Source organism: Apostichopus japonicus, chromosome 1 (assembly GCF_037975245.1).
Source record: "Apostichopus japonicus isolate 1M-3 chromosome 1, ASM3797524v1, whole genome shotgun sequence".
In the NCBI taxonomy this organism is placed as follows: Eukaryota; Metazoa; Echinodermata; class Holothuroidea; order Aspidochirotida; family Stichopodidae; genus Apostichopus; species Apostichopus japonicus.
The window spans coordinates 9,286,851-9,310,614 of NC_092561.1; the positions used below are offsets into that span (position 1 = coordinate 9,286,851).

General features: G+C 37.3%; 2 protein-coding genes across 3 annotated transcripts in view; both read left to right on the forward strand.

Annotated features, from left to right (window-relative positions):
• Positions 1 to 920: 920 nt before the first annotated feature.
• LOC139982615 (serine/threonine-protein kinase pim-2-like) lies at positions 921 to 5,360 on the forward strand. The gene is made up of 5 exons (XM_071995930.1): positions 921 to 1,034; positions 1,721 to 1,820; positions 2,074 to 2,185; positions 2,801 to 3,184; positions 3,855 to 5,360. Exons 1-5 carry the CDS (start codon positions 995 to 997, stop codon positions 4,599 to 4,601), a joined length of 1,383 nt encoding a protein of 460 aa, XP_071852031.1. The 5' UTR covers positions 921 to 994; the 3' UTR covers positions 4,602 to 5,360.
• Positions 5,361 to 7,508: 2,148 nt separating this feature from the next.
• Positions 7,509 to 23,764, forward strand: part of LOC139966802 (neuron navigator 2-like) — a 312,370-nt gene continuing 296,114 nt past the window's right edge. Inside the window, exon 1 of one of the 2 annotated variants that reach the window (XM_071970227.1) lies at positions 7,509 to 7,580. Coding sequence is in view for 1 of the 2 variants with exons in the window: in XM_071970208.1 (XP_071826309.1) it covers positions 19,546 to 19,554 (9 nt within the window). In the remaining variant the exon portion in view is untranslated. Of the gene's footprint in view, positions 7,581 to 19,311; positions 19,555 to 23,764 lie in introns of those variants that run through there. The other variant, XM_071970208.1, reaches the window with a different exon arrangement.

Genomic DNA, 23,764 nt, shown 5'->3' on the forward strand with positions numbered 1-23,764 from the left:
CTGACCACCATACTTCATCGGGTGAACGAGCTACCACTACATGTGTGAGGTCTAAACTGCTGGTCTGTTCCCATCACGCAAAGCTCCTAATCCTTCTTCCTGGGAGGGGGGGGGGGGGGGGTTGAAGATAACCAGCACAGCCCAGCCGTTTATGAAGAGCTTTTGACACAAAACTTCATATGTAACAGAAATACACACACACGGACATCGTTTTACCCCTAACCCATATATGGACCCTACCATGGGTTACACCTCGAGACTCATTACTCAGAAACATTAACCGTCATCGTGGAAACGGTTGATATGGCAACCGAGATGACTTACCGACTCCAATATTTTATCATCTCTATCGGAGTGATGAGATAACAAAGAGTATGGATGAAAGAGTATGGAATAACAGTGTAAAAACAGTATTGCTGCTGTCGGGCACAATATATATTGTTGCCACCCAATAACGCCATATAAGTACAGCTATGTTGATATGAGTGTATGCAGAAGCCGCGTACATAGTAACCAAGCAACGGGTGCGCATGTTAGATTTAAGTCTAGATATGTTACAGCGCGATACAAAATCGAGCGCAATATACAAATGCGCGACGTATAAGCGACGAAGGGGCCAGACGCCGTACCTTATCTCTGCTCTGCCCACTGTACAACGGCAGCTCCATGTGTGTATACACTCAGATCTGGTGTAGCGCAATACGATATCTTTGTACGCATCACGCAGAAAGTTTCTAGACGCAACACGTACAAATCAGCTTCGATATATACATGTAACACTATGTAGATATTTGCGCGCGTTCTAAGGCATCGTATGCGCACGAAAACACTAATTTACATATGTGACGAAATAAAGGTTGTGTACCTTATCAATGACAACAACAACATTCACATATAATCACACAGTATTATACGCGTTTTGCTATACGACTGTTACACACGTACTTTCGAAAGCTTCTTGAAATCTTCGGGTTTTAATTAAAACATCATCAGAATGAATCAAAAAATTACTCTTGATTTGCTTCGCTTGGCTGGTAAGTATGTATAACTTTGTGAATAGCCTCTTTTGTTTCCAATAAAATGTTAAACTGATTTTACCAATCAACCAGTGCAAAGAATTTCTGCCTGCCCACATATAAAAAAAAAACCACAAACAACGTGCAATTATTAGTTAATAACAATAATAGCATATGCCCGATTCTTATATACAAAGTTGATTAGGCAAGTCGTTGGGCCAATAGCGTTGCTCCTTGGTAAAGTAACGTAATTTCTCGAACATTATCGATGTGTGATATGTAAGTAGCGAACGTTATCTGTTCTGCGCATTCTCACTACATGCATGTGTAACGATGCAAACACATTCATGCAGTTATAGCCTGTTCTTAATATTTTTGACGGGTTGTAGGCGGGATTTTACGAATTAAAATTAAGGGTTGTGGATGTTGGTTCGTTGACCCACATAGGTGGGGTGGGGGGGGGGGGGGCTGGTACACCAGAAGAAAATTTCAAAGCTTACACGCCAAATGGTGCATTCAGAGACTTATTTAAACTATAAGTTTGGTCTTTAATTCGGTCTAAACGCGAGTTGGTGCTAATAAATACTTTTGAATGGTAAAACTATCCAGTTTGTACGCCAATGAATGAAAGACTACAACATGATACGACAATGGCTTCATTTTACTTCATCATTCGTAAAATAACCTTTAAAATCCTTTTACAGGATTACTTGGCTTCTGTAGAGACTCCAAAAATCGCCATGTTGGACGAGAGATAGATTCAGTGTTTGATACACTGGCCTCAGATGTTAGCTCTTTGTTAAAGTAAGTATTTGACGACACAATGATAAGAGACACATGTGTTGTAGGATTATCAGTCGTTTATCAAGGACTCGGACCGGTAGCTGTGCCTACCCCCTCCCCCCTCCCCCTCCCTCTCCCCTCTCCCCCAAAATGTGTCTATTTTATTAGCCGTTTGGGAGTTGTTCTTCACCAAGATCTCCGTCATAATAAGCCAAAGATGATGGTTGGGTTTGAGTCGACTCTAATCTGGAAATTATTTCATCATTTATTGCAGGAGTTATCAGGAGATTGAAGATCAGAATCTCAAATTGAGACAAGACCTTCGTTCCTGTCGTTGCCGAGGAGCAAGGTCCACCCACAATGGACCAAATGACAAGAAAAGGAAGGTATGTTGCTTATGTCTATATAATCGATTTGTAAAATATTCAGTGACCATCTTGACTTATCATGGTTTCTATGTGATTGCAAGGAAGGAAGAATATGCATTTGGTGAACAGGAGCGCAACCACGTAAACTTTGGTGGTGGGGGTGTTATCCTCACCCCTCCCCACTCCCTCCCCGCTGGTTGACAGAATATTGCAAAATTCTTAGACAGATATATAACATGTATTTGAGGTACAACCTAAACAATCGAAAATTCTTCAACATCGTTTCAAAAGTTTCTGGTCATTTTGTAGAAATGAATTTCTAATATCCATTTGAATGGAGTGTTACTATATATTGAACAAATAAAGTACAGTTTTAATGCGATTTGTTCGAATGTAGTCAGTATACTGTCGATAGTGTAAGCCAGTCTTATAATTATGGCAACTTTTATACCTGTATATGCATTCTCGATATTAATAGTAAGCCGGATACGTAACTCTAGTGATAAAAAGAAGTATCACCAAATCACCAACGCACACGCCCTCCTGGACCCCTTCCCCACCCCTTCCCACCCCTTCCCACCCTTTATGTGTTTTTGTGTCAAAGTTTAACACATTTGATGTTTGTCTTCACAGAGGAGACATCAAAGCACTTCATCCTCTGGCCGAAATTACCAGCAACGTCACAGCCACAGGGCTGTCGTAAACGCCAACGGCGGGAACTCGAGCAATGGTAGCAATGGTGGTGCTGCTGGTAACATAAGTGGTGCCTATGGTTACGGCAGCGTTGCTCGGACCAATGGCAGTAACAACCACAGTCACACAAACGGTAACAGCAACAGTAGTGGCTCCAACTCTAGTTCCAGTCACCAGATAGTTGTGCCACATGACGTCATGGTCAAGGCGCAGGCGGAAATGCGAAAAGCCGGTTACGAGCTTCTTGATCAGCTTGGACACGGTGGCTTTGGTTTGGTGTACAGAGGACGACCACTGAACAATACTCCATACACCCCAAGTCAGGTAACTATAAATATAAATATATATATATATATATATACCTATATATATACATATATATATATATATTTATATATATATATGTATATGTGTGTGTGTGTGTGTAACAAAGGTTTTTTCTTCGACGTATTTGCCATACAGTATATGCTAGAAATCAAATAATGGTCAACCGTGACCAGACTTCAATAGGCACGTCCCTCCCATCCTACCAAAGCATTTCCTCTCGCTGAGAGGATTTAGTTATCTAATTTAACTCTCCTTTAATTAAAGTCTCACAAATATGAAATGAAAGGCTTCAATCTTAAGACGAGTGAAAACTTTAGACATTTTTGAAAAATTTAGAAATTTAGCTTTTAATTTATAGCCTGCTAACATTTTTGAGTCAACCCTGACAACAATATTTGTTTCATATCTTGAACATTTTTGATGTAAATTACTAAAGTGCATTGTCCGTTGACCTAAAATACTATAAAGCTTTTTAATATCACGATAGTATTGGTGTCACTTGTCAGGCTTTCATGGCTTTTGTATAATCTCAATATAATATGATATCGTCACACTTTGCACCCATCACGTGACTTAATATAATTAGTTCGCATCATACCACTATATTTGGAATATCTTATACTTGGTGTAACACTGGTTTAAGAGTCTGTATTCGTATCTTTTACAGGAGGTTGCCATCAAGTTCACCAAATGCAGTGATATTCACTTATGGACCACTCTTCCCAATAGCCCCGATCAGATACCGTTAGAGGCAGCAGCTCTTGTGGCTCTGGAATCTGTAACCAGTGTTGTGGACCTTCTTGGCTACGGTAAAATTTCCTTAGGCAATGATGACGTCTTCACTCTTGTGATGGAGAAACCAGCCGGTTGCCTCTCGTTCGCTTCATATTTAAGACGACAAGCACCGCTGACTGAGTCTATGGCTTTCTTCTTCCTCGAACAACTCGTTTCCATAGTGATGGCTATCCATCGACTTGGCTGGGTACATGGAGACCTGAAACCCAGTAACTTGTTGATTTGTGATCAAGATCAGCTGAAAGCCATCGACTATGGACTAGCCAGGGAGGTCGTCAATGATCAATGTATCGTACCCGCAGCTGGTGGTACATTGTTATGGAACATACCTCCCGAGCGAATAAACGGAGCGTACGACTTGGTCAAGTCTACAGTCTGGTCTGTGGGTGTAATCTACTATTGTATGGTCTTTGGAAAACTGCCATTTCCATCTCTTAGGAAGGCAAAAAACAGCCCTCTAAGATGGCATCACAACATCTCTAGTGGAGCTAAATTTATGCTACAACGTTTATTGGATCCAGAACCGAACAGACGAGTGGCAATTCAAGATCTAGAACAACTGATCCAGACAAACGCTCCTCCGAGCGGCGTCCTGGAAATTCGTAGACTGCTTAATTAATCAGCCTCGGCTCCATCAAGGAGAGAAACTTTGAGATAATTGACTCAATCTTCTATTATTATGTAGTAGAGGAGTACAATGCACGATGGTGGCCAATCATTGTTTTTCCTAGTGGATCGAACAGAATAGGAAAGATTTTGAGAAAAGTGACTCATGATCCTTTGGAATATGTAATAGTTGAGTGCAATGCATATTTGGAAATAATCTTTGCTTGACTTTTGTGAAAGAAAACGGAATTTAAGAACAGGAGAGTGGTTCTTCAGGATCTATAACAACTGATCCAGACACATAGTGCTGCAATGCATCTGATAGCCGAGCCTAAGGCTTGATCCTCCGCGGATCAAACAGAGAAAGAGAGAGAGAGAAAGAAAGAGAAATATTTTGAGATAATTGACTCAATCCTTTTAAATTATGTAATTGCTGAGAGAAATGCATGATGGGAAATAATCTTTGCTTGTCTGCTCTGAGAGACAAAAGAATTTATGAACAAGAGAGAGGTTCTTCAGGATCTATAACAACTGATCCAGACACACAGTGCTGCAATGCAGCTGATAGCTGAGCAAAAGTTTGGATCCTCCGTGGATCAAACAGAGAAATAGAGAGAGAGATTTTGAGATAATTGACTCAATCCTTTGGTATTATGCAATGGCTGAGTGGAATGCATGATGGGAAATAATCTTTGCTGGTCTGTTCTCAAAGAAGAGAGTGGTTCTTCAGGATCTATAACAACTGATCCAGATACACAGTGCTGCAATGCATCTGATGGCTGAGCACAAGGTTTGATCCTCCGTGGATCAAACAGAGAAAGAGGGAGAGAAAGAAAGGAATATTTGAGATAATTGACTCAATCCTTTTAAATTATGTAATTGCTGAGTGCATTGCATGATGGGAAATAATCTTTGCTTGTCTCCCCTGAAAGACAAAGGAATTTATGAACTAGAGAGAGGTTCTTCAGGATCTATAACAACTGATCCAGACTCATATGTGTTGCAGTGCTACCTATAAATTAGCGGAAGGTTTGACCCGCCGTTGATTACGGAGATATTGACTCAATCTGCTATCTATGAACTGGTAGTAAATGCATGACCAAGTGCATCATGGGAAGTAATATTTCGTAAATACCTTGTGGTTATTATGTTCACCTGAATGGTGAGTTAATGTGATACAAACATTGCCAATGCATTCTGTACGTGAATGCAAAATAAATTAATTAATGAAGTAAAAAAAAACTCGTGTTTTTTGCGTATAATTTTGTTCGTTTATAAATGTCAGAATTGTGAGGGGAGGGAGGTAGGGGGGGGGCAGTTTATAGCAGTCTTTCGCCAATTAATACAGCAGCAGGAAAAATTCAATTCGGCTGAATATGCACGTAACTATGGACAATTCGCATTTACGTAAGCGTAAGTACGCGATTTACAACGACGCGGAATCGATCAATTAATAATAATAATAATAATAATAATAATAATAATAATAATAATAATAATAATAATAATAATAATAATAATAATAATAATAATAATAATAATAATAATAATAATAATAATAATAATAATAATAATAGTAATAGTAATAATAATAATAATAATAATAATAATAATAATAATAATAATAATAATAATAATAATAATAAAACATCAATCCAGCCACCACCAACTCCTTCATGACACGCCCTCTCCTGTTATAAAGAATAAGTTAGCACACTCCATACAAATGCCCCGTTGATTTACGTCAAAAGTCGTGCGGTCTTTGAGAAAATCTACGTTTGCTATTCGTTGCACCCTCAATTTTTCGTACCATGTACGTATAAACAGGTCCCAACTTTTATCTGAGAGAAACAAGGATATTCATACTGGAGTTTGATATCAAATGTCTGGATTGTAGTCAAAGATGCTTGTCAGTGGCGGAAGCAGCCCGTCAAAAGTTTTCTTTCAATCTTAAGTGTGCCACTACAAGGGTTTAAAGAAACACATCTTGGTTTATAAAAGTGCCGAAGAGCATCATGTGATCATCTTTTTCTTTATGTTATCAAAACATAACCTACTGTGTGGTTTGAATGGGCGTGAAAGAGCATTAGCAAGCTGATAAAACTTTAGACCACTTTGGGTCCTCCAAGAGAAGCACACGAAAATGATTTACCGGAGTCAGTAAAGAGGCTTGTTTACAAGTGACGAAAACTTTGAGTTCTCATAAATAAAACCCAGTTGGGACAATTTTTTTTTCTATACTGTAGTGTCATGTCCCACTTCAGAGCACTCGTATTGTCAGTACGAGCAGTATAAATATCATATTTCTATCAAATTAAGGTTAGGAACTGTTTGTACTGTCAATACCAGTGCTCTGAGAGCATGATATTGGAGTACATTTTAGAGAGATATTATCATTAGGAAATTTTCCCAACTGGCTGAGCATTTTTCCTTAAACTGGATATTCATTGTACGTTTTGCATATTATTTAAGTTATGCTGTGTAGCTGAAGAGCTGTTTAATTAATGCTTTGTTGAAAAGAATTCGTGTTTGCATAAGATGTACACTATCAAGTAGCTCTACTAGTACTTGGTTCGTTTAAATTTATCCTGCTGATATATAACATGCCTATATACTACTTAACTGTTGCTTGTTTTGAAATAATATTAATTCGTGAATTCTCGACCTATTTTATATTCTTCCCATGTGTGCGTGTGTACATCGTGTCATTGAGCCACCGTTAAGAAAAGTAGAAGATTTGGTCAATTTGACATGCGTGATATGTCGAACAGAAATTTATAATATTGAAGAGCGCCACGATTATTGAAAGTTTCCGTAACCATGCAATCGCCCTACCGTCAAGTGTTTACGCAATGAAATATTTTAAAGTATTGTGTCTCTCGTGCTTTCCCTGATCCCGGGTTAGGAAAGATTCATTGACCAACACCATCTCTTTGCTCCATTAATTCTATCTGTTTCCAAACGAAGGGCTATCATAAACCAAAAATTGAAGGTAGGTAACATTCTTACATTCTTGTCCTAGCCTAAGTCACATGCGGTCCAATTCACAACGTTACATTAACTTTATATTATAGGCGTAGGCCCAAGTTAGGACATAGAATAATTATTAAATATATGTTGATAAAGGGCCTAGGCTAGACCTTCCTGCGATTATTGCAGGATGATGCATGAACAGGTGTAAAACGCATCCAGAAATAGCATTATACACCAGTGAGTACAGTTAGTGTTGATTTGAGTCGTTGCACCTATGCTTATGTGAACAGTTGCAACAAGAGAATTCTCAAGTAAACAGTTAAATCTTGTAGTTATCATGGATTTAACATGGAAGGTATTTGATCAAATTGTTGCCACCTAGGCATATGGGAACAGTTGTAACAAGAGAATTCTCAAGTAGCCTAAACAGTTAAATCTTGTAGTTAGCATGGATTTAACATGGAAGGTACTCAATCAGATGGAAATAAGTGTGAACCAGCACTTGCAACAATTACTTTAGTTTGGATAATGATGTTTACTGTCACTTTACACATGTTTCTTGTACTGTATTCCAGATCATTATGGAGTCATTGCTGTAATGCAAGGCCTAGGCATTGGTAAGTCAATTGGTGTTTATTAAATGTCTTTTAATGGTTCCATTCCTTTGGATCACTGTTCCCAGGACATTTGAACATTTTCTCCTTTGCTGAATCAAAGCCTCCATTAACTTATGATACTAACGTTAGGCCTATTTTAGTTTCTATGTTTGCTTCGTATGCCATAATATCAATATTAGAAATGCAGTGTTTGATGCCAGCATTGCTAAATGAGGTTATCGTTGTTGCTGAACACCCTCCCCCCCCCCCCCCCTATGGTTAGTGTCCTTCAGGCTGAAACCATGCTTTCTCAAACATTTTGATCATGATTTTGCCAACAGTTGTTTACAATAAGGGGCTGGCCCCCTATGATAAGTATGTTTCAAACTTAAAGGGGGTACAACAAAATATATATATATATATATATATAAGGCAATTATATAGCGCCATAACTAAAACGATATTCTATGTCTATGGCGCTTTACAAGGAAGAAATAAATCATACGAATAAAAAAAAACAGCAACAAGACAGAAAAGAGAAAAAATAGGATTACTTAAAGGCCTTATTAAAGAGAACTGTCTTCAGAGCTTTCTTGAAAGAGAGAAATTTGGATTGATCAGCAACCGAAGACGGCAAGTCGTTCCACAGCCTGGCCCCAGTAACAGTAAATACACGGTTGCCAAACTGTTTTGTGCAGGTGGCGGGAAAGTTTAAAAGAAGTAGCAGATATACTTCTTATACGGTATGACAAAACATGCTTAGTAAGCAACTAGTTAACACAAAAAATCAGGGGCCTGTTTATTAATACATATATGATAAATCAAACAAAGAACCTTGAATGTAATGTGTTGCTCAATGGGGGAGCCAATGTAAAGTGAAAAGACAGTCAAATTGTAGGTTTTGAGGAAATCGACGTAGAATTCACAAGATGCTGAAAGGAAATGAAGATAGATTTGTCTGTTTAAATGGCTAACATATGTATACCATAATTTTTTTCACTCAAGCACTCTTAATTAAAGAAAAACTTACCAAAATTTTAGGCTCTTCCCTATGCTACAATTTCAGACAAAAAAAACAGGTCAGAAATGGAATTCCTACCAATGTTCTGGTTAATGCCCTGATCTCAGTGATAGCAAATATATGCAGGATAACATGGTGTCACTGAACTCATCAGTAAGATGAAAAGTCCCCACATCAATCTTTGAAAATAAAATAGGAAAAGACTGGACAGGTCTGGAAATAACTTCTTTATGATGCATTGCAACTTTGTCAGTGATAAATTGGTATTAATCCTCTGATAAATTCCTGCTTGTCATTAACTAACTACAAAGAAAACAAAAAAACGGACAGAACCAAAAAACACATACATGTGACAGATTATCAGAAATAATAAATGATTGGATTAATATTTAATAATTAAGCCTGGATGGATGAGCTGACACCATTATAAACATTGCGGGGGTACAAAACAGACATGTGCCTCAGTACATGACAAACCAAAAGAAGGGAAACAACAGACTATTTCATTATGGGAATGTTTGATTGTGAAAAGTTTTCCTGGCAGTTAATGGGAAGCCATAAATGGGCCTCCCCCTCCCCCCCCCTCCCCCCCCCCCCCCCCGAATAAGCAGCCACTCATGGAACTTAACCCACAAAAGTTTAGTGTTCTACTTTGTAAATTTCTCTCCATTTTCAAAATGAAGAACTAGTACTAAAATTCATTCACTAAATTTTAACCTTTAAGACGTAAACAATATTTCATTGAAACATTGGGCAATTGGCATAAAGATTCTCAATATCATAAATTGTGAAACAGTTTGTTTAAGTTTTCATTTGCAGTGCAGCAGTTCATTTTATGTCCATTGTACAGTAACTTGTTTGTTGTCTTTCTATGATAATACCCCCAGACAGATAATCTAATCTGAATAATATCAATAATTTAATCTGATCTGAATGTTATCAAGCATCTCAGAGGAGTATAGAGAGGGTCAGGTAACAGAGGTAGTGGTGGGTCATAGCCAAAGTGGAATGGTAGGGATAAGGGAGCAACCTTAGTGTCAAAAGTATGGATTAACTAGATAAATAGAGAGGATTAAGGTGTATACAGTTAAGCCTCCCCCCTCTCCTTCCCATAGTCAGGATTAAAACTAACAATTAACTTCTACCTTCCAACACATTGAGTGGAGGCTTGGATAAAACATTAAAATTAACTTGGGTTTTAGCTTTGGGTCGGGGATGTATATATATATATATATAGAATATTTAGAAACAGCTTAATTGAATACATTCAACCGTTACAAACAATTAGCTATTATCTACTTTTAATGAACTGCAATCACACCTCATTTGCTTATTTACATTTTGTTATTAAATGGACAAAGGTTATTTACTGATAGATGTCAAATTGCCGACTTATCAGTGCTTTTAAGATACCACACGACACCAGCTGTCCGGCATTTCTCCCGTTAACTAACTGCTGGTAAAATAACAAAGAAGTGACGATACACGACGAATGAAACAAAGGGTTAATTATGTTGTACTGTTATATATGATCTACATGTTCAGCATTCTCATGTACTTTGCAACTGGACTGATATTATGAGTGAAATTGGACTTAAATTTGTGGGTAAGTTCAGTGAATTTTTTTCCGTCTAAGGCAGTACTTATAGAATGAGTTCCATCTTTTTTAAGTATCTGACAAGCATAACTGTGACAGAAAGAAAGTTTTGAAAAATCATTTAACCATTTATGTGAAGTGATGTATAGTCGCGTCCCCCGATATCATAAATATCTTAAATCGAAGTATAATATGAGAGTAAAACATACGATAGATTATACCCAAAGAGAGGCATAATTTTAGTCTAGATAGAATTGATACAAAAATCACTTAAAAATATTGACATATTTTTGCTTGAACGGTTCACTCGCACCAAGGTACTGTCTAGTGTACAGGACTGTGCACTATACTGTCCATAAAGTTATGACAGATAATCTTAGGGTTAACATACTGTATCTATAAAGTAAGAATGTTCAAGAGGTACGTTACAGTCTGAACCATGCAAAAATGCTAAGATACAATTTTTACCTAGATATTAATTTATCAGAATTGGTACCCAAGTTAATACCAGAAATGTTTACATACAGTGTAAATATAAAGAAACATTGTGTACCCGATGCAGATGGGCTAAGGTATGGTAGTTGTAACTATGATTTATAACCCAATAATGCAAAATGTCCTCATATCTAAATATTAAAGAACTAATGTAGCCGGACACATAAACCATTCCAACATGCCAAGTTCTGAAGAACCCTGAATTGTATAAATTTATATCCCAGGTATTTAAAATGTTTGCATGTCTCAATTATAAGAACTACTGCGACATAACAGTACAGACATATTTATGCCATATGTACTATGAAGTCACCTTATATTGATGTTCCAAATGTGTTAAATGTTTGCATACGTGTGTTAAAAGAGAACTGTTGTAATATAAACTATGGAGATATGCCATGTTATGTATAAAGTCTATACATTTAATAACATTGATATCCCTGTTATATGTGTATTAAAATGTTTGCATGTCTAAATAAAAGCTCCCAATACTTTATTATATTAACAGATATCAAGTATATTATATGCGTATTCGCAAATTTATTGATATTTCAGATGTTTGCATGTCTAAACAATATAAACCATGCTGACCTGCCAAGTTTTGTATAGTGTAAAAGTAAGTTGGCCTGACGTTTCGATCCTAGCAGGATCTTCTTCAAAGGCTACATGACAAGTAACAGTAACAGAAGGGACAAAAACACGCACAGAATACAGACAGGTTAATGAGCATGGTGAACACAAAGAGATGTAGACAAGGGATGGAGAGAGGAAAGAAAGAAACCAATAGGGGAAGAGGAGAGGTAAGAGATAAACAGTGGAGGGACAAAGAGAGGATTAAGGGAAGGGGATAGGGAATAGAGTTTTGTATAGCGATGAATTTATCAAAAATGGTATCCCACTTATGAAATATGTTTGCATATCTAAGTAAGCGCAATTGTAGCGGCTTCTTAGCCTAACATATATTCAGACATGTACCAAGTTATTTAAGTCTTGACTCTTGATATCATAATCTATGTGTTTTCATGTCTAATTAAAAACAAATGCAGCCTAATATACAAACTATGTAGACATGCTGTTATAATGAGTAACTATGAATTCACATTCTACAGTTGATATCCAAACTACAACATTTTTCCCGCAGATATCCATTTAATAGAATTTGGTAAAATAATATTAGCCATTCAGACATGTATGCCAAATTATGTATAACTGGATTTATTGTTTAAATGTTTGAATAAAAATATGTATAAAATAAGGAGTTGACTTTAATAAAGGCTATAAACCATACATACATGTCAAGTTATGAATTCATTAGATTTATTACATATGCCATTTGTAATGCAAAATGGTATAAGTGTATTAAATAAGCCCTATAATTTTCATAAAGGATGTAAAAAAGGATGTAGCCAGGGGGGAGCAGGGGGAGCGACAGCTCCCCCCCTTTCAGTGTCGATTTTTTTTTTTTTTTTAAACTGTCGTTTTTTTAGCATGGTATTTTGTCAGTGCTCTTTTGATCTCGATTGTAATCGTAGTAACATTCACGCCTACTGATTCAACTACTTACTTAGTTTGGCAGATGCAATTAGCTAAATTTAGCTTTTTATCAATTTTATCAATTTTAGCAAATTTAGCAATTACAAGCCTACAGTTGGCCACTGCGTTATAAAATACATATTGCCTACCTAACCGCACTCTATGGAATGTCACGAACTGTATGCACAACAACGTCGACAACGTTCGTTCAATGAGTCGTCCTAAGTTGTTGCACGAACAGCATGTTATGAAGCTAAGCTAGCAATCGTACGTGATACGCACTTCCTATAAATAATTATTACACTGCTAATACACTGCGATAACGATATTTGTTTTTAGGCCACTGCATATCTGGCTGTATTACAAAATATGAAAGTTTATATTGTCCATCAGTTAAGTTCGTCAAATGTATTAAAGTCCAGACATTGGACAATAAACAAGAATCATTCTACTGGAAAACTTGTAAAAGAGCACTATGTTTGTCTTTCTGATATATTATGTAAAAGAACATGTAAAAGAATTTAAACAGGAAACAAAATCTGCTGATACTGATATCATATGATCAGGGCGTAGCCAGTATGTAGCACGATAGTTTCATTCAACACTCTACCTGCCGAAAAAGACTATAGGATCCGATCTTGTCAGTTTTTTAACATGTAGTTAAGAACCCGTTTACGCAGATAATATTTCAGTTGAGAAAACACTTGAGAAATTTGCATCAGATGGCAATCGTCGGATAGCTCTCGCCTTCTCTTATTAGGCTAACTTAAACATTTACTAGCTACAGTTGTATCAAAGACATTTCTGGACTATCTTTGTATAGATCTACAAGTATCAGAAGTTGAAAGGTAAGACTACTCTGTACATGTACCTTCAAGGGCGGCGGAACCGGGGGGCACAGGGGGCAAGTGCCCCCCCACTTTTCCTCAGGTTAAAAATGTGCCCTTTTTCTACATAAAACTTGTACTCTTGATCACCTTATTAGGTCAGCGATATTTCAGTAAGAGATCTAATCCTAATTTAGAACTATCAGGGGCGTAGCCAGTATGTAGCACTGTAGGCCCGGGCCTACACTCTTTGGCCAAGTTATCTTTTTTATTAAAACACCCATAATTCAAATCCATAAGCTTGCTGGACGAGTTTAAGAGTCTAGACAGGAAATACTATTGAAATGAACGTAGCAAGATTATGGCTAAATTAGGTGACCTATTCTTCTGTCATCTAGGCTGTCATTCATATCGCGTGCCGTTTCATTCAATACTCTACCCTCCGAAAAAGACTAGGATACGATCTTGTCAGTTTTTTAACATCTACTTAACCCGTTTACGCAGATAAAATTTCAGTTGAGAACATTCCACAGTCAAATAAGCCTATCGTTGATTAACAGACTTTATATGTATAGAGCTGCAGCACTTTGTTGCCTGTTGTTGTCACGATCGGCGTTCCAAGTTCCAACACAGCCTTTTCGATAAACATTTACTAGCTACAGTTGTATCAAAGACAAATACTGGCTATGGTTGTATCAAAGACATTTCTGGCCTATCTTTGTATCTACAAGTATCAGAAGTTGAAAAGTAAGACTACTAAGACGGGGGGGGGGGGGGGGGGGGCGTTGATGGAGTGATGTGTATACGCAAATAAGATAATACAATAAGATTTATAAAGGGTACTAAATATCAGGCTGCATCAGTCCAATCGAATTTCTGCAAAGTGCCCTTTGACGTCGGTGCCCCCCCCCCCCCCCCGAGATTAAAAGTGCTTCCGCCGCCCTTGAGTTACTTGCTAATTTTAATACATTATGTATTATTGAATTACGTACTATTTTAACTCGTTTGTTTTTTGGGTTTAAAAGTGATATTGAATGAGGTGTCTCAAGTTAGCAAGAGGCCAGGGAACCAGAATGAACACTAGTGAAGGGCCGTTTCCGGCCATCTGGGGGGTTTGTAAAACCAAAAATTTTCTTGTACGCTCCGCGCCAACCGATGGTGGCGCTCCGCTCAGATAGTCGTGCCTACAACTTTGAAAATCCATATCAATCGCAAAAAGTGCTCCCCCCCTTTCAAATTCCTGGCTACGTCGCTGAGTGGCGTTAGCTAGAATTTTTGGGGCACCCGCTAGAGTTTCTCGGATATCCGGTACAAAAGTGAGGACTGGGTTTCTTTGCACTTACTTTCTTCTCAACTGCCCTTGACATTGAGCCCCCCCCCCCTTTAATGTAAAAACTGCAAAGCTCTACCTAGATCTTTCTTACTTGACTGACAATCGTTGGCTCAAAATGTCAGAACCAACCTTTGGGGGCTTCTGAATATCCGGGGCCCTGGTCAGAAAATACTTTATCCAGTATTCGCATTGCAAAGTGCTATACAAGTGTTAAGATGTAGGGCAGTTTTTTTGTACACAGGGGAACATATTATTTTGTAAAGGGACAGTCAGAGGCTTCAAAGCTGCTATATAATAATAATAATAATAATAATAATAATAATATTTGATATTATATAGCGCTTAACACCAGCGATAGGTCTCAAAGTGCTTTACAGACATTTTATTACCCCTTGTCAATGATAACCTGTCTCAGAGACAATCCCTCCAGTCGGCAGCAGTTATATACTGCGCCCAATGACAAGTTACCTCACAGGTACCCACTTAACCCCTGGGTGGAGAGAGGCAAGTGAGATAAAGCATCTTGCCCAAGGACACAACGCAATGAACTAGGCAGGAAATCGAACCAGCAATCCTTGGATCACAAGTCGACGCCTTAGCCAATTGGCCACCAAGCTCTCAAAACTTTGAGGACTAAATGATTCCTTGGCCCTGGTTTCAATAAACCGTCACAACTCTATATTGCTACGCCTCTTAACTTATAAAGGATTTTAATATCGGAATGGATATCCACAGATTATGAGTAACGACAAACAAACGTGTAAATAATAGTGTTTACACGGGTCCAAAAATCGGGAACCGGGTACCCGAGGGCCGTTACCCGTCGGGTATCCGGGTACCCGGAAAAAAATTTTTACCCTCGTGTACAGTATCACGATTTTCAAGATATTACATATTGGATGCTGTAATAAATGCATTATATTCTCTACTGACAATGTTTTCATGTTCAAATAAGTTAGTGTAAGATAAGGTATAAAACCTCCCTCAATAATTTTTATATGCTTCTGTTTCTTTCATTAACTTGTTAATAAATAAATTATTTAATTATAATTAGCATTACTACTAACATCGCACTGCCGCCGCTGCTTATGCTAGCTCGTGCACGTCTATTGGATCAAACCATATAGATATCCAATTTAGCTCTTAAACAGTTTTTAATACTACTACTATCTATTGTGCAGGCCCAGGGTTCTCATTAGCCGCGAGATCGCGCAATTTGATCGCATTTGGAATAAACGATTAGTAAAAAGCCAGTTGCGATTACTATTTTTTAGTTATCCAGTCTATAATCCATAAACATCGCGTAAAATTTCTTGTCAGCCTTTCCTTCTTTGAAATAAACGAATGAATAAATAATAATTTCTTCCGCATGGTAGCCTAACACCACACTAAGTCAATGAGAAATCTAGCTAAGCCTAACCATCTGTTTGTTTGCTGGAGATGTGACGCAGTTATAAGACATCCATGGAATACTTTCGTAATTGCTGTTACGTTCGACCACATGGTTGCCTAACACCACACTAAGTCAATGGGGGCAGTTTAGCCTAGCCATCTGTTTATTAGCTGAAATTGTGACGCAGTTATAAGATATCTATGGAAAGCTTTTGTTATTGCTGTTATCTTCGAACACGTGGTAGCTTAACAACACTAAGTCTATGGGAAATCAGCCTAACCATCGGTTTGCAATTTTTTTTAAACAATCACACTTTGCGTAGGCCTATGATTCGGGTAATAAATTAGGAACCGGGTAGTATCGCGTCGAACAGGCCCCTTCGTTATTGCTGTTATCTTTGACCACATTGTAGCCTAACACCACACTAAGTCAATGGAAAATCTACCTAACCATTGGTTTGCCAATTTTTTTTTTTTTTAAATCTCACTTTGCTTAGGATTCGGGTAATAAATTAGGAACCGGGTAGTATCACGTCGGGCGGGTACCCGGGTACCCGGATAACCCGTGCAAACACTAGTAAATAAGAAGGTGCATGTCAAGATGGGAGGGTAGGTGCTAGGGGGCAAGGGGTATGGTCGGGGTTAGAGGTGTTACATTACTATGAATTTGGATTGCACTGTCATGTTTTCATATGTATATACAGTGTATATGTTTAGATAAATGCGCAATGAAAATAAAAGCATAGCAAGTGTTGTATTATCAAGTTACATTTGTATTGATATCCAGGTGTGGTCAATCTTATTAAATGGTGTACCTGGTCACTTGTATTCAAACTTTATTGCTTGCTTGCTTGTTGACACCAGTTTTTGCCTTGATACTCTTGGCAAAGCTCAGGTGGCGGTTGTTTTTGTTGTTGTTGTTGCCAGAGAAGGGGTCCATGTGGAGGATGTTTCTCCTCCCATCTGCATTTTTAGTTTGTCATATGACTAATAGTGCTTAGTTGCAACACTTAAATCATATCTTAAAACTCTTGGAACTATGTAAGGTTCAAGACTTTCCCACCATTTTACTACACATAACAGGCAATTATTTTTTTTCTTGTAAATATATGACGACTCTCTAATACATTTTGGCCCCATTGAAAAGGGTTGTGAACCCGAGTTTGAATACCCCGGGGTGTAGGTGGATTCACATCAGGGTTACATCAGCTGAACAAACATATCAGTGAGGTATACCTGCATGCATAAATTATTATCTTAATTCTACAACATATAAAGATCAGAAAAAAAAAGAAAAAAAATCAAAACAATATAACCACAAACATCACTTTTGTGTTGATGATATGATCTGTTTTGTATTGATGATATAATCTATTTTGTATTGATGATATAATCTATTTTGCATTGATGATATAATCTATTTTGTATTGATGATATAATCTATTTTGTATTGATGATATAATCTATTTTGCATTGATGATATAATCTATTTTGTATTGATGAAATAATCTGTTTTGTATTGATGATATGTTTTTGTATTAATTATATATGTTTTTTGTATTAATGATATAATCTATTTTGCATTGATGATATAATCTATTTTGTATTGATATAATCTACTTTGTATTGATGATACAATCTATTTTGCATTGATGGTATTAATCTATTTTGTATTGATGATATTATCTATTTTGTATTGAAGATTTAATCTATTTTGCATTAATGATATAATCTATTTTGAATGGATGATATAATCTATTTTGCATTGATGATATAATCCATTTTTTATTTGAAGGTATTATCTTTTTTGACTTTTATTTTGTTCAAACACATTTCAAATTCATAAAATCCAAATAATAGTCTTTAAACCCCCTTTTATTCAAAACTCGGAAGTTTATATTTCAAATATAATACTTTGACATTTTGTGATGAATAGAAGAAGATGAAGATGAAGAAGAAGAAGAAGAAGAAGAAGAAGAAGAAGAAGTAGAAGAAGAAGAAGAACAGAAACACACACACACAGAACACCTTCTCATCCACTCTCATCTATACCCTCCAGTACAGTAGCATCCAAGAAGACTACCTCGACGACGACACTCTAGAATGCACTTTAACGATGGTTTTCTAGCACGCTCTCGTGATAAAAGGCCGAGAGGAGGCCAACCAGTTCCGACGAAGTAAACACTCAGAACTCGGAAGATTATATACAGTTAGCATCACTTTTCTCCGAGGGGAAATGTGGGTGACGCCTTCGCAGCTCTTTTTTATTTTTGGGCGAGTGATGTTAAATGCCAAATTTGAGACGAGGGGGCCCACAAGAATCAGATCTTTCGGTTCGCAATTAGTCGGCAAATCGTACGGAATAAGCGAAGGTGCGATCAGACTCGAGAGAAATCTCGACTCATGGTGGATGATTTATACAACCTTTAAATCTTTAAGGAAAGAAATTTTCTGCAAAATAATGCTCTGTGACAAAGATGTCTAAACTATGAGAGAAACCTTTGATCGATTTTGCAAATTGGGATCTGACAACAAAATTTTATATTCATGCCGGGTAAAAATTTGGGTTTGTATTATAAACGCAAACAAGCTTGCTGCTCAGGTAATGACACTGGTCTTTCCCTGTCGAGAGGACTTATTTGCACTTCTAAACGGGAGTGTTTCATTCTCCGAAGACGACCAAAGACAAATAAAAAAATACAAGAAGGAAGATGCCAGTGGAAATGGAATAACCCGCAGCACTTTGCATAGTTATTAACCTTTTGTCAGTGTCAAGAATATCGTCTAAGGTTTCCAATAGATACACAGTCATCCTTGGAAGATGATTTTCGGATTCTCTCATTGGATACGGAACGACTACGTGGTAAATGACTCTGCCGCTATTACATTACTGCGGTAATTAAACGCTCCGCTTGAAAAGCATCGGGGAGTTGTCAAACCTAACGGCAGGTGGCGGTAGAGTAAGGGTAAACAGGCACACAACCGTTACGAGTCTGGCTCGTAAACAACGGATGGAGCATGCAAAGAACACCGTACTGTGTAATTAAATGAGTTCCTCGAGAGAAGGAAAAATTAATTTCCACTCTAATTTCGGATTCCACTAAAACTATCGGATTATATCGTCGTAGTGTCATTGCAGTAGTTAACGGATTGTTATTTAAATCGCACAGGAAATTAAGTAGATATCGGGATGAGGAAGGTAAGAGATTTTTATATATTTATTGTACTTGACTCATTTATTAATGTAACAACTTGTTAATTGTATTGGTTATAAAACATGAATCTTTCATTTGGAAGAAATGATATTTTCAAGTTAAAATGAAAAAGGAGGCTGTTTCTGATATGACTTGTTTGATCTTGTTTCGTTAAACCCCTTTAATAACCTTGCTCCTTTCAGAAATGTTTTTTTTATAATGCTAGCTTCAGTGACCTGTTTTAACGTAGCAACATATGGTGCATAGTAAAGTGCATTATATATAGTGATAAGAAGTATTTTATCCAATGTGAATTGAAGTTCATTTATTGATTTAATTGTTGTTTTTGTGTATTTATTTTCTGATTTTGCTTTGACTACTTTATTCCTTTTATTACTCTGTATCTTATATCTGTACTTAAGAGTTTACTATAGTCCAATGTAAAGTGCTTGGAGATATTCTTTGATGTAAAGCTCATCGTCGTCAACATCGACAACCACATCGACAAGATAAATAAGTTGAAAGTCAACAACAAACTTAAATGTATGTATTTATGTATGTATTTTAGATCCTCCTGCAAGCAGGAACTCGCGAAGAAGAATCATTAGCTCATCCAGCTGACTGAAGTCAGTCTCTTAGATTCATATTTAACGTCCATGATTATGAATTGTTAATTGTCAACAACTCTGTAACTGGACGGCATATACATTAATCTTGGAGTGACTTGAACTGGGGACCTTATGATTGGATGGCACCGGCGTTAACCACTGAGCTAACACTCCTTGTTTACTTAAATAACCTTGGTAAACCCGTAATAATGGTAAACCAGTAATCACCGTCATTGGTCAGAGTAAATGTGTGCATTTTCCTCTGGACTTCTAGGCGACCCTTCAATTTCTCCCTACTTGTGAATAGTAAGGTTTTAATATATACTGATAATTCATATTTATTGTCCTTACATTGATAAAACACGCATATCTATACATGGCCATTAAGGGCTCCCGTCTCAAAAAGAATAGCTGCAGCAGCTGCAAGATCCTGCTCTGCTAAGCATGAATTAAATATCAAACAATAGGTATTGTCTTTGCAGACCAGCAGTGTGATCTATTGTGTGAAACTACAGTGCCTATTGTGTGAAACCACACAGCACAAGTGATTCCATCCTTATGCAGCCTGGCTGCAAGATACTGCAGCCCCCTCAGCATCTTACTTTGGACATCCTGCTCTGCTAAGCATGAATTAAATATCAAACAATAGGGTATTGTCTCTGCAGACCAGCAGTGTGATATGTTGTGTGAAACCACACAGCACAAGTGTTTCCATCCTTATGCAGCCAGGCTGCAAGATACTGCAGCCCCCCTCAGCATCCTACTTTTGACATCCTGCTCTGCTAAGCATGAATCAAAAATCAAACAATAGGGTATTGTCTCTGCAGACCAGCAGTGTGACCAGTTGTGTGAAACTACAGTGCCTATTGTGTGAAACCACACAGCAAAAAGTGTTTCCATCCTTATGCAGCCTGGCTGCAAGATACTGCAGCCCCCTCAGCATCCTACTTTTGACACTCCTGCTCTTCTAAGCATGAATCAAAAATCAAACAATAGGGTATTGTCTCTGCAGACCAGCAGTGTGACCTGTTGTGTGAAACTACAGTGCCTATTGTGTGAAACTACACAGCACAAGTGGTTCCATCCTTATGCAACCTTGCTGCAAGATACTGCAGCCCTCCTCAGCATCCTACCTTTGACACGATGCCTATTTAACAAATTTCATTGATTGATAGTCTCACCAGGAGGCAACTAATAGTACAGTATGACCTTTATGAGTAATTAATGAATCAATTAATAAAGCAGTAGAGTTTCAATTATAGAAGGCCAGTTGTTATGGTGATAAAGTAATTACTCAACATCTTGTAAATAGACCAACACATCGACGGCACTATACGCATGCACGGAACTGTTTTGGGATTGAACGTATATTACTTCATTTTGAATGGACTTTATATCAGACTCGTTAGTAAGTAGTTAATCCGGGACCCATACTCATGATCAAAGCTGCCTGCAATGTGCTCAAAACTTGTCCTCGTGGAGTTACACAAGTTTGTTCTCGTACTTGATACTAAAGCCTGGTAAGATTTTAAATAGATTTAAAAAAACAAAAAAAAACAATAAGTGTTAGCTTAGTGGTTAACGCCGGTGCCTTTCTATCATAAGGTCCCCGGTTCGAGTCACTCCAAGATTAATGTATGTTGTCCAGTTACAGAGTTGTTGACAATTGACAATTCATAATCATGGACGTTAACTATGAAACTAAGAGACTGACTTCGGTCAGCTTGCGGCTTTGATAAGCCAATGATGGCATCTTGGCGAGTTTCTGCAGGAGGGTCTAAACTACATACATTAATAGCTGTACTTGTATGTAGAGCCTTGTACTCATAACTCGGTAGGCATAACAAGGGTAGTTCTACTTGTACTACTCACATGCATGATGGTGCTGTTCTCATAGTACAAGTTTGCTATGAAGAGAACCAAACTCATGGTCTCCCCTGGTATTGATTTTGTGATGTGAACTCTCTGTTTTTTGCGACTGCCTCACAAAATTATTTCCAACATCGCCGCCTCCTCACTGTCTCAGAGAAGGATGAAACAATGCAATTGGTTGCAAATCTAACTTTTGTAACCCATGCCATCATCTGACTTTGAAAAATTGGCTGTGAACTCTAAATTATAGCAACAAATAATAAAAGTTCTTCTGGCTATTTAATTATCATAGCAATGTTATCTAATTTATTGTTAGGATGATTGACATTAAGATATTTAAGAACATTTTCTGGGCCCATGCCACCAGACAAAATAATAAATATGCAAAATTGAAATATGCCAAAATGGCAACTAAACTGCAGTATGAGGTATCATACATGAGTAACATGTTTATGCCATATATGTATCTGTCTCAAAACACCTATAAAATATGTAATTATATCAAAAACACTTGAAACAATCTTGAGTGGCATTGCTAACCAAACTGAATGCACAATATAATTTATATTGCTAGTACATGATAATACAACATACTATACTGAAGGGAGATTAGGGAACGTTGCGGGTATTCATTATCTGTTGGCATAGCACTAGCCTCAGCAATGTATCGGCGCATTCCTCATTCAATTTACTCTACAAATAAAATAATCCATAAATCTTATTTCAACCCTGGTGAAATTTTTTTTTTTCTTTGAGGGGTTTAGCAGATGTGGAATAAAACATTAATAACTACTTATCTCATAGCACAATGTTTGCGTTCCTTTAATGAGATACACGAGTCATTAAGAGCCTGATAGTCCTGGCGCCAACTTGAGTCAGTCACTAAACCTGGAGGGGACATTTGATATTGTGTGCCCCACCCTTCAGAAAGTGGGTGGGGGCGATGTGCCCCCTGTCCCCCTGTGATAGACGTCCCTGGTAGTTATACTAGAGTGTACTAACTATCAATGAAACATATGCAGTTCATAATCCTTTTTGATAAAGGTGAATCATGCACTACAAACACAATCATGTCCATTGGAACTTCTACGTCTCTATTGATACTAAATTATAGTTGAAGAACAAAATAAAACAGTTTGATTTCTTTTTAAGGAATGCAACGGTTCTAATCATTTCTATCAGACCATGTATGACGCAGAGAGCTGAAAGGTTGTAAAAATAGGGGATGAACATAATTCATGGATTTAATTGATAACATTGAGAGGTGCAGAATGAGAGGGGATGGATAACTAGCCTACATTAATGACATTGTGTGCAAATGTATATACTGCAGGGCTGTTAAAATGAGGTCCGGTAGTGTCGTCATATTAAAGTGGTATATACTTAGAATGATGTCTCAAAAGGTTCCTTATCAAAGTTGAACTCATATTAAAGTGGTAAAGTTATTTAAACAAATATTTATATTAAAAATGAGGTCCTGTAGGGTTCCTTAATATTCATGTCATCATATTAAACTGTTTTATGGTCATTATTATTAAAGTCAAAGTCATCATAAAGTAGGTTAGCTATTAGTATGAGGTCCTGTAGAGTTCAATAATATTCATGACATCATGTCATTTAAGGGTTTATATAATTAATAAAAGAGGTCCTGTAAGGTTCCTTATTAATGTTCAAGTCATCATATTAAAATGAAATCCTGTAAGATTTAATCCTTATTAAAGGCATCATATACCAG

Bases quoted from the DNA above. Each gene is read 5' to 3' on its own strand.
- LOC139982615 (XM_071995930.1), top strand. From the start codon at position 995: ATGAATCAAAAAATTACTCTTGATTTGCTTCGCTTGGCTG. The intron at 1,035-1,720 runs GTAAGTATGTAT...ATCCTTTTACAG, and splicing joins TGATTTGCTTCGCTTGGCTG to GATTACTTGGCTTCTGTAGA. The intron at 2,186-2,800 runs GTATGTTGCTTA...TTGTCTTCACAG, and splicing joins CAAATGACAAGAAAAGGAAG to AGGAGACATCAAAGCACTTC.